Raw genomic sequence first — 14928 nt, 5'->3', positions numbered from 1 at the left:
AATTTGTAGTAAAGTCATGGCTAATATGTGTATTAGGGTTTATTCAGATCACAGAGCAGCTAGTAAATATTAATAAAAATTATGTGTTTGGATGTTTCTCAGAAATCGCCAGAAGTACTAAAGCATTACAAACTTTAGTTGTCTTGAATCTCTGCTGCAAAATGAGAGCCCACAGTGTAGGTGTTACAGACGTTTCTTTAGTAGAACACTAAAGATTAGTTTTAGCTGAATCCATGGTCATTGGTGATTTATAATATACAACTCAATGGGTGATCATATTTTGAGGTTTTATGAAGCAAAAGCTAGGTCATTTTACAAGAAACTGATCATTGTGTAAATCATTATTACTTGTAATCCATAGCCTCAGAAAAACAGTCATGTGTACGTTCAAGTTTTGTGTTGCATAATGTCATACATGCGGTAGCAAAATAACATGTAAACAGACACTACTGTTGTTTACAACAGAGAGGGACGACACCTGTGAAGAATCAGCCATGGTATTACAATCAGCCATTGTAATACCATGTTCATTTAAACTGCTTTACTTGATGGCATTATACTGCTGATAAAGATGTTTGTTCTGCACACTCATCGAGACACAAGTTTCTATTTTTTTATTTATTTTTTTATTTTTTGTTTCAAAATGACAACACCTTGCATATTATGAATTACCAAGGACCATAGATTCACTTAAAAATCATCTTTAGTTTGCACTTTGATGGTATGAAGGTGAGTAAATTAACAGCAAATTTTTATTTTTGGGTGAGCTGTTGTGAGGGCAGTTACAATCGGATGCAACAAGTGGAGAGCCAGACCTTCTCGCTAGGCTGGTACAATGTTAGAGTGGATCTCCAGACATCAGCCCAACTCTTCTGACTCATTGGAGGTGAACATGTACTTGGTCCCAGACCTTATCTCTCTCCTTAAACCTGTGAGTTATAGCTGGAACCTCAGACGGCTCTTCTGACCATGAAGCAGGGGTGGCTGGAAGCTGAGAACACTCTGAAACACTGGTAGGCCCGTGGCAGGCTGCCCGAGGGAGTTTTGTGCATACTCTGTCTGAGGTAGGAAATGGCTCCAGCTGTGCTCATGTTTATGGTGGTATATCTGCAGGAAGTCAGTCTCTTGGATATTCCTTTCCGTCTGCCTTTTTGTCTGAGTGTAGTATCTAAAGGAGAATTAAATAAGCTAAAGAAGAGCCTCACTGTCATACTCACAAGGTAGAGGAAGCCAATCACACGAGTGAGATGAATTGAAGATTGTGGTATGAAGACTGTGAAGGGGATGTTAGGATCAGTTTGAAACAAGAGAAGAACGCTCCTGAAGGTTTCCTTGAGGTGTTGGAAGGCATTATATGCTTTCTTGGTCCAGGACATTTGGGACTTGGGAATGGAGCAGAGAAAAGAGGTTGAGGGTGCAGTGAACACACTGAAATTCTTGATAAAGCATCAGTAGAAGTCAGCAAAGCCTAATAAACAATGAATTTACTTTGGGATGGAAGTGGCCAATTGCACACCCTCTGGGCTCATGCAGCATCCCAGAAACTGGATGGAAGTCTGGCAGAACATACTAATGCTCACACCACGTTGCCAGAAACAGTGCCACATGCTTTCAGGGTTTGCACAGGTTCCGGGAGAGGATCAGGATTTCATTCTTATCTGGTGATAAGTAGTTCAGCTAGATAAATCTAGTGTAGTTGGGCTTGTTGTGGCACTGTTGTGAATTTGAGTGCTTTCCTGTAGGATCTTATCAAGCATGTCAAAAAAAGTGAAGGAGTGCACCCCTAATTGTTTGTATGAAACCATTTCTCTGACACACGTTGCTGTTTTCTTTGTGTTGAAGAAATGTTCTTTAAATCATGGATCTAATACTGTTGCAATACAGTACAGAGGGTTGGACGTTTAGATTTAATGTCCTTATCATAAACTCCATACCACTGACATGATCAGCCTTTGCAAGAACTGCTGTGATAACAGTTAAAGGGGTCATATGATGCGATTTTATGTTTTCCTTTGTCTTTGGAGTGTTACAAGCTGTTGGTGCATATATAAGATCTGTAAAATTACAAAGTTTAAAGTCTCAAACCCAAAGAGATATTCTTTATAAAAGTTAAGTTTTAGCCAGGCCTTCCTAAAACAGCTCATTCAAACATGCCCCCACATGTATACCTCATGGCTAGGGAAGTTTAGCATAATACCGCCCAAATGTATACGCAAACAAAGAAGGCGTAACTTTTATTCTGGCTGTAGGACTGTTGCAGCTGTCATCATGTTGTGGAGATGCTAAATAAGTTATATTTACAACACTGTTCCAGAATAGTACAATGCAAATATTCGAGTATGTGCAGCGCATTTTATGGAGGACTGTTTCCTGAACCTGGGAGAGTAGCCTACAATGCTGGCTGTGCAAACTATAAAATAGGGCAATTCCAACTATGCAAGGACAGTCTGGCACTTCTGACTCACAGCCTGTAAGTACGTTTTTATATTTAAAGAAATTGCTACTGACTATTCAAACGCGAGTTTTGACCACTGTAAAGTAGTGCTTGTTTGTTGTTTCTATGATCACAAATGCAGACATGGTGATATGTCTGTGCGGGGCGACACACAGTCATTATAATCAGTAATTATGTTCTCACTGGATGCAACAAATGCCTAATTTTTAATAGGTTTTATTGTTTTTGTCTTGTCAAGCCGGGACACAGCATCACAACATGGTAAGGGGCGTAACATTTCCGTCACACGCTTGAGGTATTTGGCCAATTACAATGCACTGGATAGCTGGCTAATCAGAGCACATCTCGCTTTTCAGAACAATGAGCTTTGTAAAAATCGACATGTTTCAGAAAGGCAGGGCAGAGAGGAGCAACAATAATGTATGTAATAATGTTCTTTTTAGCAACATCATATGACCCCTTTAAAACTAGACGGAAGTCTCAGTGATGGGTTCTGAGGGAAGAGGCAGAGTGGCATATATTTTCAGATCATATTTGTTAACCTTTTTCTGCTTTAAGACAAAAAAAACAATGGCTCCTTTTTTGTATGCAAAAATTTCAGGTGCTTAAGTCCTGCTTTGTGAACACTGTGGCACTACGCAGGAGCTCCAGGATGGCAGGAAGCAGATAAGGTGAATAACGGTATTAGATTGTGATCTTATTGAGTACTCAGCAGTCACTGCAGAGCCTTGCATCTTCCTTCTTTTTGCCATAAAGAAGAAGCTTGAACCATCAGGGGATGTGGAAGGGAAGATGCATCTCTGGTTCAAGGCCTTGTCCACATACTCCATGTCCTTTGGTTCAGGAGAGATAAAGGACAGACCCAGTCTCTGGGCCTTGGCTCCTAGCTCATTGGCACAGTCCTGTGGTCTAAGTGGAGGAAGTTAAGGTGCTGAGGTCTGAAGACATCCAGAAACAAGTGATATTTAGAAATGTGACTTCCACATAATGTGGTGAAGACAAAAACAAGCTGTAGTGATATAGGGTAGGAGGAGTGCATGGAACATTAATGATGTGAAGGGGCAACATAACAGGGGAAAGGTTAGAACTATTCTAAGGGCCCTACAGGGGAGAAGGAGCCTGAATGCGATTCTTGCAGTGGGGGAACACCCCACCCACCCCCATGGGGGGGCCCGAGTCAATATGCCGTTCCAAGGGCCTAGAAATTACAGCAGCACCTCTGGTGACTTGAAATGCAAAACCAGCAATGGAAGCAATCATCCCCTAGTCTCGTGTAGCCAGACCTTCAGACTGACGGCAGAAGGTCTGGGAACTTTGGCTGCTTTGAATGGCCAAGGCCCACCCAAGAGGCCATATAACTGACAGGTAAAGCAACCAATCACGTTTCATTTTGTGCTGCATCATGTTTAGGGGCGTGGAAATGTCGCCACAATAACAGACCAGTGTGTAAACCTCTCAGACATATTTTAAAGATTCTATGTTGCGAACTTTAATTTTTTTCACATGCTTTTGAAAATCCAGCCTTCCTAATAAGCGATCGTCATCATAGCTGTAGACACGACGGCTTTCTTCTTTCATGAGGGGGCTTGGTGCCACAACATTTTTGTTTCCAGTGGAACAGTAAAGAACGTGACACACACGTCTCCTGGAAATTCGGTAAAATCTAACCAATCCGATGACAACTTCAGAACTCCTGAAGTGTTTCCAGCTAAGTGTGCCATATGCATCAGATGTTTAGCCAATGTTCCGTGGGCGTGACGTTCGAGGCTGAGACTAATCGTCCCCTAGACCAGTACTTTGCTGGTGTACCAGGAGAGTCTGACGGAATGGAGAGGCTGCCACAATGATCCAAGAATGAACCACAGCAGGTTTGTTTTCCTGTTGAGTGTATCTGAGATTGAGGGTTACTGGTTCAGTACAATACGTCTAGCGACCACCCCCTATATTTTGCCCACTATTGACTGTATTGGGAACAAGGTAGGAGAGTTGAGGAGTGTCGTGACTGTCAGAGACATGAAGGCAAAAGTAACTTAAAAGAGCCATCGGATGCCCATTTTCCAGTTGATATGATTCTTTAGGGTCTTAATGAAAAGTCTATAATATACTTTGGTTAAAAAATTCTCTAAACTATGTTCATTATTACATCCAGCAACAGAACACCTCAATCGCTCAATCGGAGATATTCTTGTCTAACTTATATCCCTGCTCCGGCATCAAAACAATGGAGGTCGGACTGTTACAGCTGAAGTAAGACGCTCATGTCAATCAACTATCGTGGGAGTAGCCTCTGTCAGTGTGACGCTGGATTTGAAAAAGGGGACATTATTTTACAGATTAATTAAAAAACACTGCATGGATTTTTATCATTATAGGGTAGATTTGTACATACACTGCCAATACACATTAATGTTCAAACAACATGTAAAAGTGAACTTTGCATCCGATGACCCCTTTAAGTGTTTTGGTAGGTGAATTACAGAGATTAGAACTGATATTAGGACCCACCTAAAGGCATGATGGTTGAATGAGAAATGATGTGGCCACCACTAACACTAACCAGTTTTTCCACAAGGTGACAACACTGACCCACGTAATTGTTTCACAGTAGAAATTAAAACTAAAGAGACAGATCAACAAGAAGAACAAAATACTAGAGAGAACAACAACAACGCATTGACAAGCGCCTAAGTGAGAGGGTTATGAGATAACTGAAACTTTAAAAGAGTACAAAGATATTTTTTTATCAGTCATAACCTTTGGAGAAAAATAGTGCCGGCGCTGGACAAAGTTTCATTCGCTATCAAAGCAAGTATATTTTGAAAGCCTACAAGTTCGCTTGCACTGGTTTCTGGCAACTGACGTGCGCATATTCACTAGAGAACTAAGTTACAAATTATGACATAGGAGGTAGACATAGTGGAAGCTGAGAGCTGACACCTCTCTTTAGAGTGATTGCAAACTGAAGTGAGTTTTTTGACTATACAATAGATTTGTATTAGTATCCATTTTAAAATGTGCTTCTGCGTTCATCTATTTTCACCTTAGCTTCCGCTATGCCTACATCCTACATCATACATCTTGAGGGTGAGTAAATTGTGGGATCATTTTAATTTTGGGGTGAACTATCACTTTAAATTATGTTGCTTTTGAATGAAAATAAATATGATGTACAACACACCCAAAGTAATTTCTCCCAATGATGTGTTTTTTATCCTTTTTTTATTTATAGGTTATTATAGGTAATAGGTTCTTCATAAATTTTGCTCATCTCAAACGAGCTTATAGCCCGTGAGAAGATGGACATAATAAAATGAGATAATGATACTGAGTGAATGCTCTGGACACATAGTATACATCCATCAAGTGCTTTTACTTCAAACTCGCTAAATCCCAGCCTCAGCCCAATCAGAAGTACCGGTACTTAGAAACCTATACATAGGAGCCTCAAATTATCTTATTATAATATTATCACCCCTTAATCTGCAAGTTTCCATGGTGCTGCGATTTTGTTTTTTAGATTTCTTTCCCAACTGTTAACCTTCACAGACATAACCTACTGTGTTTTTATGTGTGTTTTAAACATAAACTTGTGTGTACTTGACAGTTTAAGTGTAATAACACATGAAAGAGAACTTAGTTTTGTAATCACATCCCCTGTGACCGCCACTTTCTGAGCACATGCTTCAGATGTGTGTGCTCAGAAAACCATGTATCAGAAGTTTAAACTGATATGGCTTTAAAACGCATGATTTCAGCCTGATAGACATGATAATCAGAACCAAACAGGTTTTTTTGGCAGAGGATCTGAGGTACCAGCTATAAAGCAGCACCTCATTTGCATTTAAAGATACAGGCACCAAAACAGCATGTTCCTGCTTCCATTTAAAATAGGAATTTTCAAAATGATATAATAAATTATCTGTGGGGCTAAAAACTTCACAAACACATTCTGGGGACAACTGAGACTTATATTACATCTTAAAAGGGGCATAATAGGTGCCCTTTACGAGTTGCATTTTGAAATGCTGAAATGTCAATACTCAGCTTTTGCGTAACCGTATAAATACTTGTTTTGCTTGTTTGGAGATGTTTATTTTTAATCTAACTCACTATACAAATATAATTTGTTATTATTTTGTGCCTTGTTCATCTAATTGCAGTTTACAGTGTTTAATCTCCTATAATTCATCTGTGGATGGAGGCACAGCTTCCAGAATCAGTAAGGACATGGAGTTTATGATCTGGCAATGAAAAGGATAGGCCTACTACGTAGCAAGGTTCATAGTTATAGCTACGGAGTTCGCATTAAAGAAGTGAAAGCTGACATTTACCAGTCATGCAGTGATCAGCCATTTACACCTCAAATAAAATGGTATCCATGGCTGACCATGGGTCTCAGAGGAAGGAAGTGTTGTCGATCAGAAGGAAGACGTCATGGGAAGACGTTTTGCCGAGCCAAGATACGTTTAATATAAGGCCAGTTTCCATGTGTGGCAGCAAGTCATTGACATGTTTCCCCCTATTTCTAACAGCCTGTAAATTCACTCTGAATTATATTGTATAAAGTTGTTAGTGCCAGACTATGTCAACAAAAATCTGTACTTTACACGTGTATATTATTAATCAGTGTACGTAAAATATAGAATAATTAATACGTATTTATTTATGCATTGATAAAACATTAATTTTATTTAATAATTTAAATAAAGGTACATATAGTATTTATAAATGTATTGGCATATTACAATAATAAGTGTAATTTTGCAGTTGTCCCGCAGGTGGCTGCACGTGTCTGTCTGTGCCCTTACAAGCGCATTCTGGATTACTCCATGATCACTCATCTACGACGATTTTCAAATGTCCGCTATCTACTTAGGTTTAAATGCTTTTGTGAAGCGCAGCCCTGACTTTGCCCAAGTACGTGATCAACTTAAGTCAATGTCACACACTAACAGGACATTATACTTAAAGTCGAGAGTTGTAGTTCCAGTCACACAATATTGCCATGCTGTTTGCTGTTTCGGAACTGTGGTTTTGAGCACTGGATCTTTGAAATATGTTGGTAACAAATAAACCGTCAAGTAGCATACTATTTGACCATAGTCGAATTAGGATTTTTCTTCAGCATTATAGAGGATTATGTGCTTCCAGTTTTGTTGAAGTAGCTTCAGGAAGGTCATTTTCTATTCCAAAATGACAGTGGCTTAATATATACAGTGTGAATACCACTATTTACAGAGCCAGGTAAGGAGGACAAGTGTGAATCTGAGACCCGAAATCAGACCCGAATTGTTTTGGGAAGAATTGGAACAACGAGACCCCATCACATAGCTTCACTGCATGTCCTAATTTTTGATTGTGTGCTTGGTAGTTTCATAAGCGTATACTGTAAAATGTTAGACTTTTGAGCAATTCTATATGGACCCCTTCGTGCACAAGGGCATTAGTACTGTATTTTCTTCCCTGAAATGTTACCTTGAAAACAATGTTGTGGAAAAAATGCATAAAGGAATAAAATGGACTTGACTTGCAAAACATATGAATGCCATCTACAACTACTCACTCTCATGTAATTCCAAAAACTGAATAACCTTGTATTTATTTATTTAGTGTTTGTTTGTTTGTTTGTTTGTGCAACACAAAAAAATAATCATTTGATACGTCAATGCGGTCCAGTGTTGTTTTGAATCACACTGACTTTCATTGTATAGGCAAAAACAGGTTAAACACTTTTCATATGGTCTTTCGTATTCCACAGACGAAAGAAATGTATACGGGTATGGAACATTTGTTAATTTTAACACAATTAGCCGTAACCCTAATTTTTAGATGAACTGAACAAGAGTCCTCACAGACATGACAAGAATAGTCAGCCCCATTAATCATAACGAGGCGATCACATGTTTTGGTCTGTATTCACTAGTTGCAGTTTATTATGCTCATTAATGGAGGCCTTAACTTCTTATCTGTCATGTAAATTCAAGTTGTAATTGCGAAGTCTACACGTGTAGTTTTAATTAAGACAAGCATTTTCTAATACGAATATTTCATTATTTTCAAATATAGTTTACAAAAGATTTAAAATAGCAATAACAAATTACATTAATGTCGTTTATATGTGTCCTTAAGTGCAAACGGAAGGATGCGCTCAAATTACTGTAGTCCTGTGCTGCTGTTTATTTGCGAACATTTTACAGTAGTGCTCTGCAGTTCGTTTTGTGTCCCTTTTGTTGATTTCATTTGTATGTCAATAGACTGTGCAGATAAACAATAAATGAACAAATGCATTGGTGTGTAAGAGCTGCGGTCAATGAACTATTTGAACTATGGGAATGTATTGGTTGGGTTGAACACTCACCGAATTCAAGCTTGTTGTATTATCTGTTGAAAAACTGGCGAGGGCGCCAAAGAACGCAAAAACAGTTTAGCGCGCGTCTTGGTGACGCTCCCCCTTCCCTCTCTCCTTGAAGCGAATAACTTAACCTCGCCTTAAAGTGCCGCTCACGCCCCCACGTTAACACTTGATTTGAGAGCGCACACTATAAGCTCAGCATCACATATTAACACATATTTTTGATTACCTATTTTACAGCGTTTGAGACAAGCGCTAAAATATCTAGTCGGCCTCTTGTGATAAATATGTAGTCTTTCCCTTTTGCATTTTAGATTTCTTATGTGTGATTAAATATCTAGATTGGCACTGATCATAATTATAATTCCCTATATAGTATTCAGATCTGAATACTATAAATATGTAGCAATAAATAGCAAAGACAACATCAGTCCACATCCAAATGTGAACAGCCTATATTTAAAGAACGGATTTAAAAGGTTTTTCTTGAGTTATCTCAGAATTTTTGTTCAGTCTTTTTTTTGACGTGAATTTTAAACATGAATTTAATAAACGAAATTTGTCATTGGCCGTCAGCCAATGTGGTGAAATGGGGATGCCATCAGTTGACGAAATAATGCATCTCGTCATTTCAGCCGTAGACTAAGATACATAAAATAAGAAAGGTGTTGAAAGACGATTGGCAATAAGAAATGAGTCGATAAATATATCAACAAATAATTCAAAATTATCTGTATAGACGAGCTTTTGCAAACGTTAGAGTTGCAAGCTATATATCTCCAGCAAATGTAATAAAAGCGCGGCGTTTAAAAATCGTCACTAAATTTAATACGGCCATGTCGTTATTTTGTAACGAACAACCACATTCGCAACGGGATCTTCTAATTGGATGCAAAAATTTTTAACTAATGCCTCTCATTCGAAAACGTCTGTGTGAAATAATCGACAGAGAAAGAAAAAAGAAACAGCTCAGAGAGAGGGAGTGGGAGAGCCAGAACAGAAGGAAGGAACAATAGAGAATCAAAGCATAATGATATTCCTAAATGAAGAGGGAAATGTTGCCGCGCTCATTTTATTAATCAGACTGTCAATTTCACCCCAGAGGCCAACCCCAGGAGCCATCTAAAACAGACTCAGATCAGAAGCTGCTCTCCTCACTTCTCCTCTCTCTCTCCACCTGGATATACGCGTCTGGCCGATCAAGGGCCGACTCTATCAACCGATGACAGTCTCTCTCCTATTTATTTGCTTATAAACCTGTTACAATAAATGATCATTCGAGCCGCGTCACGCGCACCTTTAACGACGAAGGCACAAACCACTTTTTGATGAATGACTTTCTGGACCAGAGAGGATGCGCGGGTCATTTTGAGCAGTCATTCGTTGCCCGCACTGGCATTCCTCTGTTTTTTGCTTCCAGCTCATAAAGGTGTTATATTATTTAGAGGCGGCAGCTGAGCTGAATGCGGATTAGATCCGCCACCAGTCATCGGAGCACCAGCCCTGGGACTTGGATTTTTTCTGCACGACTTCATGATGGAGAGGATAAGAAAAGAAATGATTCTGATGGAAAGGGGACTACACAGTCCAGTGGCAGGAAAGAGGCTCTCCAACCTCTCGGACTCGGCCGGGAACGCGGTGCTTGAGGCCCTGGAAAATTCTCAGCACGCAGGTCGCCTCAGCCCGAGAATAACTTCCGCCTCGCTGCATGGCAGTCTCGGGGATATTCCCACCAAAGGCAAGTTCGAAATCGACAGCTTATTCGGAAACCACCACAGCGACAATACCTCCTCCACAGAAGTGTCGTCCTCCGAAAGCCGGAAGAAAATAAACCTGTATCCTGAAGTTTCTCCTGACTCCGACATGAACAGCGATGTGGAAGTGGGTTGCCCGTCTCATCGCTCTCCGGGCAGCATCAGCCAACAGAAGGAAAACAATAGCAAAGGTAAACAATTTACCTGGAAACTTTGATTAGGTCCTCTGTAAATTTGTTCAAATGCAAATTTGAGTGGGAATCACAACGTTTTAAATATAGCCCTAATTATTTTTTTTCAGTTGTATATTTTAAAATTTTATGTTGTATTTTATGGTAGCATTTTTCCCAAGTCTTTTTGAGTGCTGGAACGTCTTTTACAGTTGCCTTTAACGAATTAAATTATCTGCTATTGCATTATGTGTACTGCATAATTTTTGCAGTGTTAAAATTATGTATTTGAATCGGTGGATACGTTTGTCTCTAATTGTTGACACTCTGTGGCTTGCATTTTTTATTTAAAATAATTCTGCACTGCATCTACATTTTCTGAAAAATAAAGGTAAATGTAATCCTAACAAGTTTCAGCTGAATTCCATTTAGACATTTATAAATACAATCACAGGTATTATTTTACGTGCTTGTACATTTTATTTGAATGTAGACATTAACGTGATAAAAGACAAATGCACAGGTTGAAAATATTTTTATATTTGTATATCATTTATTTCATTATCCGATTTAGGTTTTTCCGACAGTAATTCAGGAACCTCCAATACAAGTTCATCGTCTCTATCAAATATTAACGGTTCCATCAGTAACTCCAGCAGTTCGAGCTCGGACCAAGTGAGGAGATACCGGACTGCGTTTACCCGAGAACAAATTGGAAGACTGGAGAAAGAATTTTACAGGGAAAACTACGTCTCAAGACCCAGGAGATGTGAACTAGCCGCAGCATTAAACTTACCCGAAACAACAATAAAGGTATTCGTCTGATTTTGTTTACTTCCAATATGTGTATCTGCTAATTTATAATGTTCATAAAATGTTTAGCTAATATTAACCTTTCACAGTCATCAGCAAGTTAGACAGATTACACAAACAAAAACACGCAATTTTATATGCCCATTATCATTAAAAAAAAAAAAAAAAAAAAAAAAAAAAATCTCCTAAATACAGTTTACAGAGAGCATGCAGTCTGTGGGTTGTTTTAAACATACATAATGTGTAAATAAGAAAATCTATTATTTTATTTTGTCTGATGCAAAAATCTGCCTCTTTTCATCTGTGCTCACGTAATCTATTAACCACAAAAGACCGTCCAAAGGGGGTCCATTTGCAAAACTATTGGTCGATTCCTAAATGACAAAAATTCTTCTATGATCATAAAGCCAAAAGTTCTGCAAAAATAATTCTGAATGCATAGGTCCTGGGGTTGTTTGGCCAGTTAAAATCGTAGTGTTTAATTGTTTTGTTCTCGCCTCTCGCCACTGTTACCTGATCCCTAATTGTTACCTGTGTATTTCTGTGGATACGTGTAGGTGTGGTTTCAGAATCGACGAATGAAGGACAAGCGGCAGCGGCTTGCCATGTCCTGGCCACATCCCGCCGATCCCAGCTTCTACACCTATATGATGACGCACGCGGCCGCCACCGGAAGTCTGCCTTACCCTTTTCATTCCCACATGCCACTACACTATTACCCCCATGTCGGTGTCACGGCAGCAGCTGCTGCGGCAGCCGCCTCAGGAGCCGCTTCTTCACCTTTTGCTACCTCTATACGTCCCCTTGATACTTTCCGTGCGCTTTCTCATCCATATTCGCGCCCAGAGCTGTTGTGTAGTTTCCGACATCCAGGACTATACCAGTCACCTGCAGGTTTGAACAGCTCCGCGGCTGCGTCGGCTGCAGCAGCGGCGGCGGCGGCCGCTGCAGCAGTCAGTGCGCCTTCAGCTACGGGGCCATGCTCCTGTCTCAGCTGCCACAGCAGTCAGGCCGCCAGCGCGCTGGGCTCCAGGAGCACCAGCTCCGATTTCACCTGCACGGCGACCGGGCAGAGATCCGAGAGCGGATTTTTGCCATACTCGGCAGCAGTTCTCAGTAAAACTGCGGTGCCCTCACCGGACCAGAGAGAAGAAAGCGCGCTCAATAGATAGCTTAGTACTGGCATACACTCTTTCATTTGAAGCACATGTAATTATTATTATTATTTTTGAATTAAGGGACAGCATTTCCATTCCAATAAGGCCTATAACGCTCAGAATTATATAAAGAAAATATTAAAAATACACTGTTATGGATATCGGAGGCCTTTTAAACGTTACAACATACAGTATTAAAACAGTACGTTATATAATGAGCAAAACGGTCATTTTTAATTTTATTTGATTTTTGAATATGAGTAGGTTTATTGTTATTTATTTATTTATTTATTTATTTATTAATTATTGTAGTAGTAATTATTTTATCTTTATTTAGTATAATTGTATGCAAATATTATTTTCGATTAGATTGGACACATCATCGTGCAGTAAAGAGAATATACACTGGTTGTGCCACGGTTAAGGGACCAGGCGTAAGATAATGATGCTATTCTGAAAGTGCTGCTGCTCGAGGGACTCTCTCTGATCTAGGAGTGTGGCGCATAAAACCTGCACTACTGCTACAATGTCAATTCTGCTGTTAATAATGTGAAGATTATGACGAAAATTGCCAATCATGTACCTTGATGGACCTCCTTTGAATGTGGAAATGTAAGAAAGTTCCCGTTCTGAGACTCGCTGTCAAAGCATAACAACCCGCTGTGGGAAGTCATTAGACAAGATAGATAAAAGACCTTGAGCATATCGCATTGTTCTTGGTGTGTAGATTGTACAGTATTAAACGTGGTATTCGTTACCTGAGAATTCCTTTTTTATTATTATTAAAAAAAAAATCCCCTTTCCACCGAGTCCTATTTCCAATCTTCTTATTGGAACGTTGGTCGGCCTGGGTAGACTTTTCTCTCAGAGATGTTCCGCTGATGCGAGCAGTCTCATTAAATCCAAACCGATATTTCCATAATACTCCCAGCAGAGACTCTTCACTCACAATATAATGGGATTATCCACACAACCCCAAACTTCAGACAAATTGCTCATGCATTTCTGTCTGCATACATATTTTTTTTTGTCACTGGGCGGAATTCTGCCTTACATAAAACCACATTTTAAATATAGCAAAATAGCACTTGTACAGATCAAGCGGTGAAATATTTTGTCATAACACGCATAGTCACGTTTAAACCAAAATTTTGACTTCCATTTGAAATTAGTAACGGCACAAATAGCTTCCCCCCTTTTACATTTTTTAAATTTATTATTTATGTGACTGACTTGATGTTTTATTTAATGTTAGGATTACACAATTGTTTTAGATACTCAAACAATCTGACATTAGTTTACCAGACTACAGAACAAATTATAAGCGAAGAAATATTAGGCCTCAAATCATGTTGCAAGCCAAAATTATCACTCATTGTATATAAAGCATATTGCATCGCTGTTACCGTTTCAAATGAAAGAAGATTTTTTTTTTTTTAAATGTTATTGAGTTGTTGCGCGGGGCTGGTTGCCGTCTGTTCAATAAATGACAATACTAAAATCCTAGTGTTTTGCTCCTCTCCCAAGGGTTGCCGTGATACACGACTCTGTACATTACGTCTCTGTATTTTACATATTGCCGACTGTATGGATTTTCATATTTTCACTTGAGAAAAATGTGCAATATAAAAATGTATATTATGTTATTTATTGATGGTGTTGTTCTTGGAAAATAAATATTTAAAAAGCAATTTTTAACATCGTTATCATTGTGCACGTTGCAAATGACAATATTCACTGAAAGCGAATTCTAAATTAAATATAACAGATGTTGCTTAATAGGTTTTATTCACAAACGTCCACTTTTTAACCACCTTTGTATGGCTTAAATTTCAGAGTTAGATTTTTTGTTCCGTCTAATTCTAAACAATAACAAATACACGTAAATTCAATTTATTGTCAGTCAATTTTTAAAATGTGATTTAAAATCCACGGATGTCTTTTCATCTTCCTTTTAAAATCAATATTTCAATGAGAGGAGAAAAAAAAAATCCAATAGTGTGAAGCGTTCCTGCTCTGTTAACACATTTTTTTCTCCTTGGTGAGAAAGTGAGTCTGGCATTAATTAAAACGACACTAAAACTATGGGGAATATGGAGTCTGCGATCACGGGTCATTCCGGCCCTATAATTTACCATTATTTTTACATTACCTCTAAATGATACAAGCTGATACTGTCGTTAATTGCAGCCTGGTTAAATATATACCGGAATATTCCCGGGGGACT

At 39.0% G+C, this 14928-nt stretch overlaps 1 protein-coding gene across 1 annotated transcript; it reads left to right on the top strand.

Annotated features, from left to right (window-relative positions):
• The first annotated feature begins 10083 nt into the window (after positions 1–10083).
• On the top strand, positions 10084–12791 carry evx2 (even-skipped homeobox 2). Its single transcript, XM_051118783.1, has 3 exons — positions 10084–10752; positions 11306–11544; positions 12102–12791. Exons 1-3 carry the CDS (start codon positions 10341–10343, stop codon positions 12714–12716), a joined length of 1266 nt encoding a protein of 421 aa, XP_050974740.1. The 5' UTR covers positions 10084–10340; the 3' UTR covers positions 12717–12791.
• Positions 12792–14928: the final 2137 nt, after the last annotated feature.

The sequence above is a fragment of the Labeo rohita genome, chromosome 9 (assembly GCF_022985175.1).
Source record: "Labeo rohita strain BAU-BD-2019 chromosome 9, IGBB_LRoh.1.0, whole genome shotgun sequence".
In the NCBI taxonomy this organism is placed as follows: Eukaryota; Metazoa; Chordata; class Actinopteri; order Cypriniformes; family Cyprinidae; genus Labeo; species Labeo rohita.
This window is presented reverse-complemented; position numbering and strand designations above follow the sequence as displayed.

Excerpts from the sequence above, each read along its gene's own strand:
- evx2 (XM_051118783.1), top strand. The coding sequence starts at position 10,341 with ATGATGGAGAGGATAAGAAAAGAAATGATTCTGATGGAAAGGGGACTA. Across the intron at positions 10,753-11,305 it reads GAAGGAAAACAATAGCAAAG|GTTTTTCCGACAGTAATTCA; the intron begins GTAAACAATTTA and ends TATCCGATTTAG. Across the intron at positions 11,545-12,101 it reads TACCCGAAACAACAATAAAG|GTGTGGTTTCAGAATCGACG; the intron begins GTATTCGTCTGA and ends GGATACGTGTAG.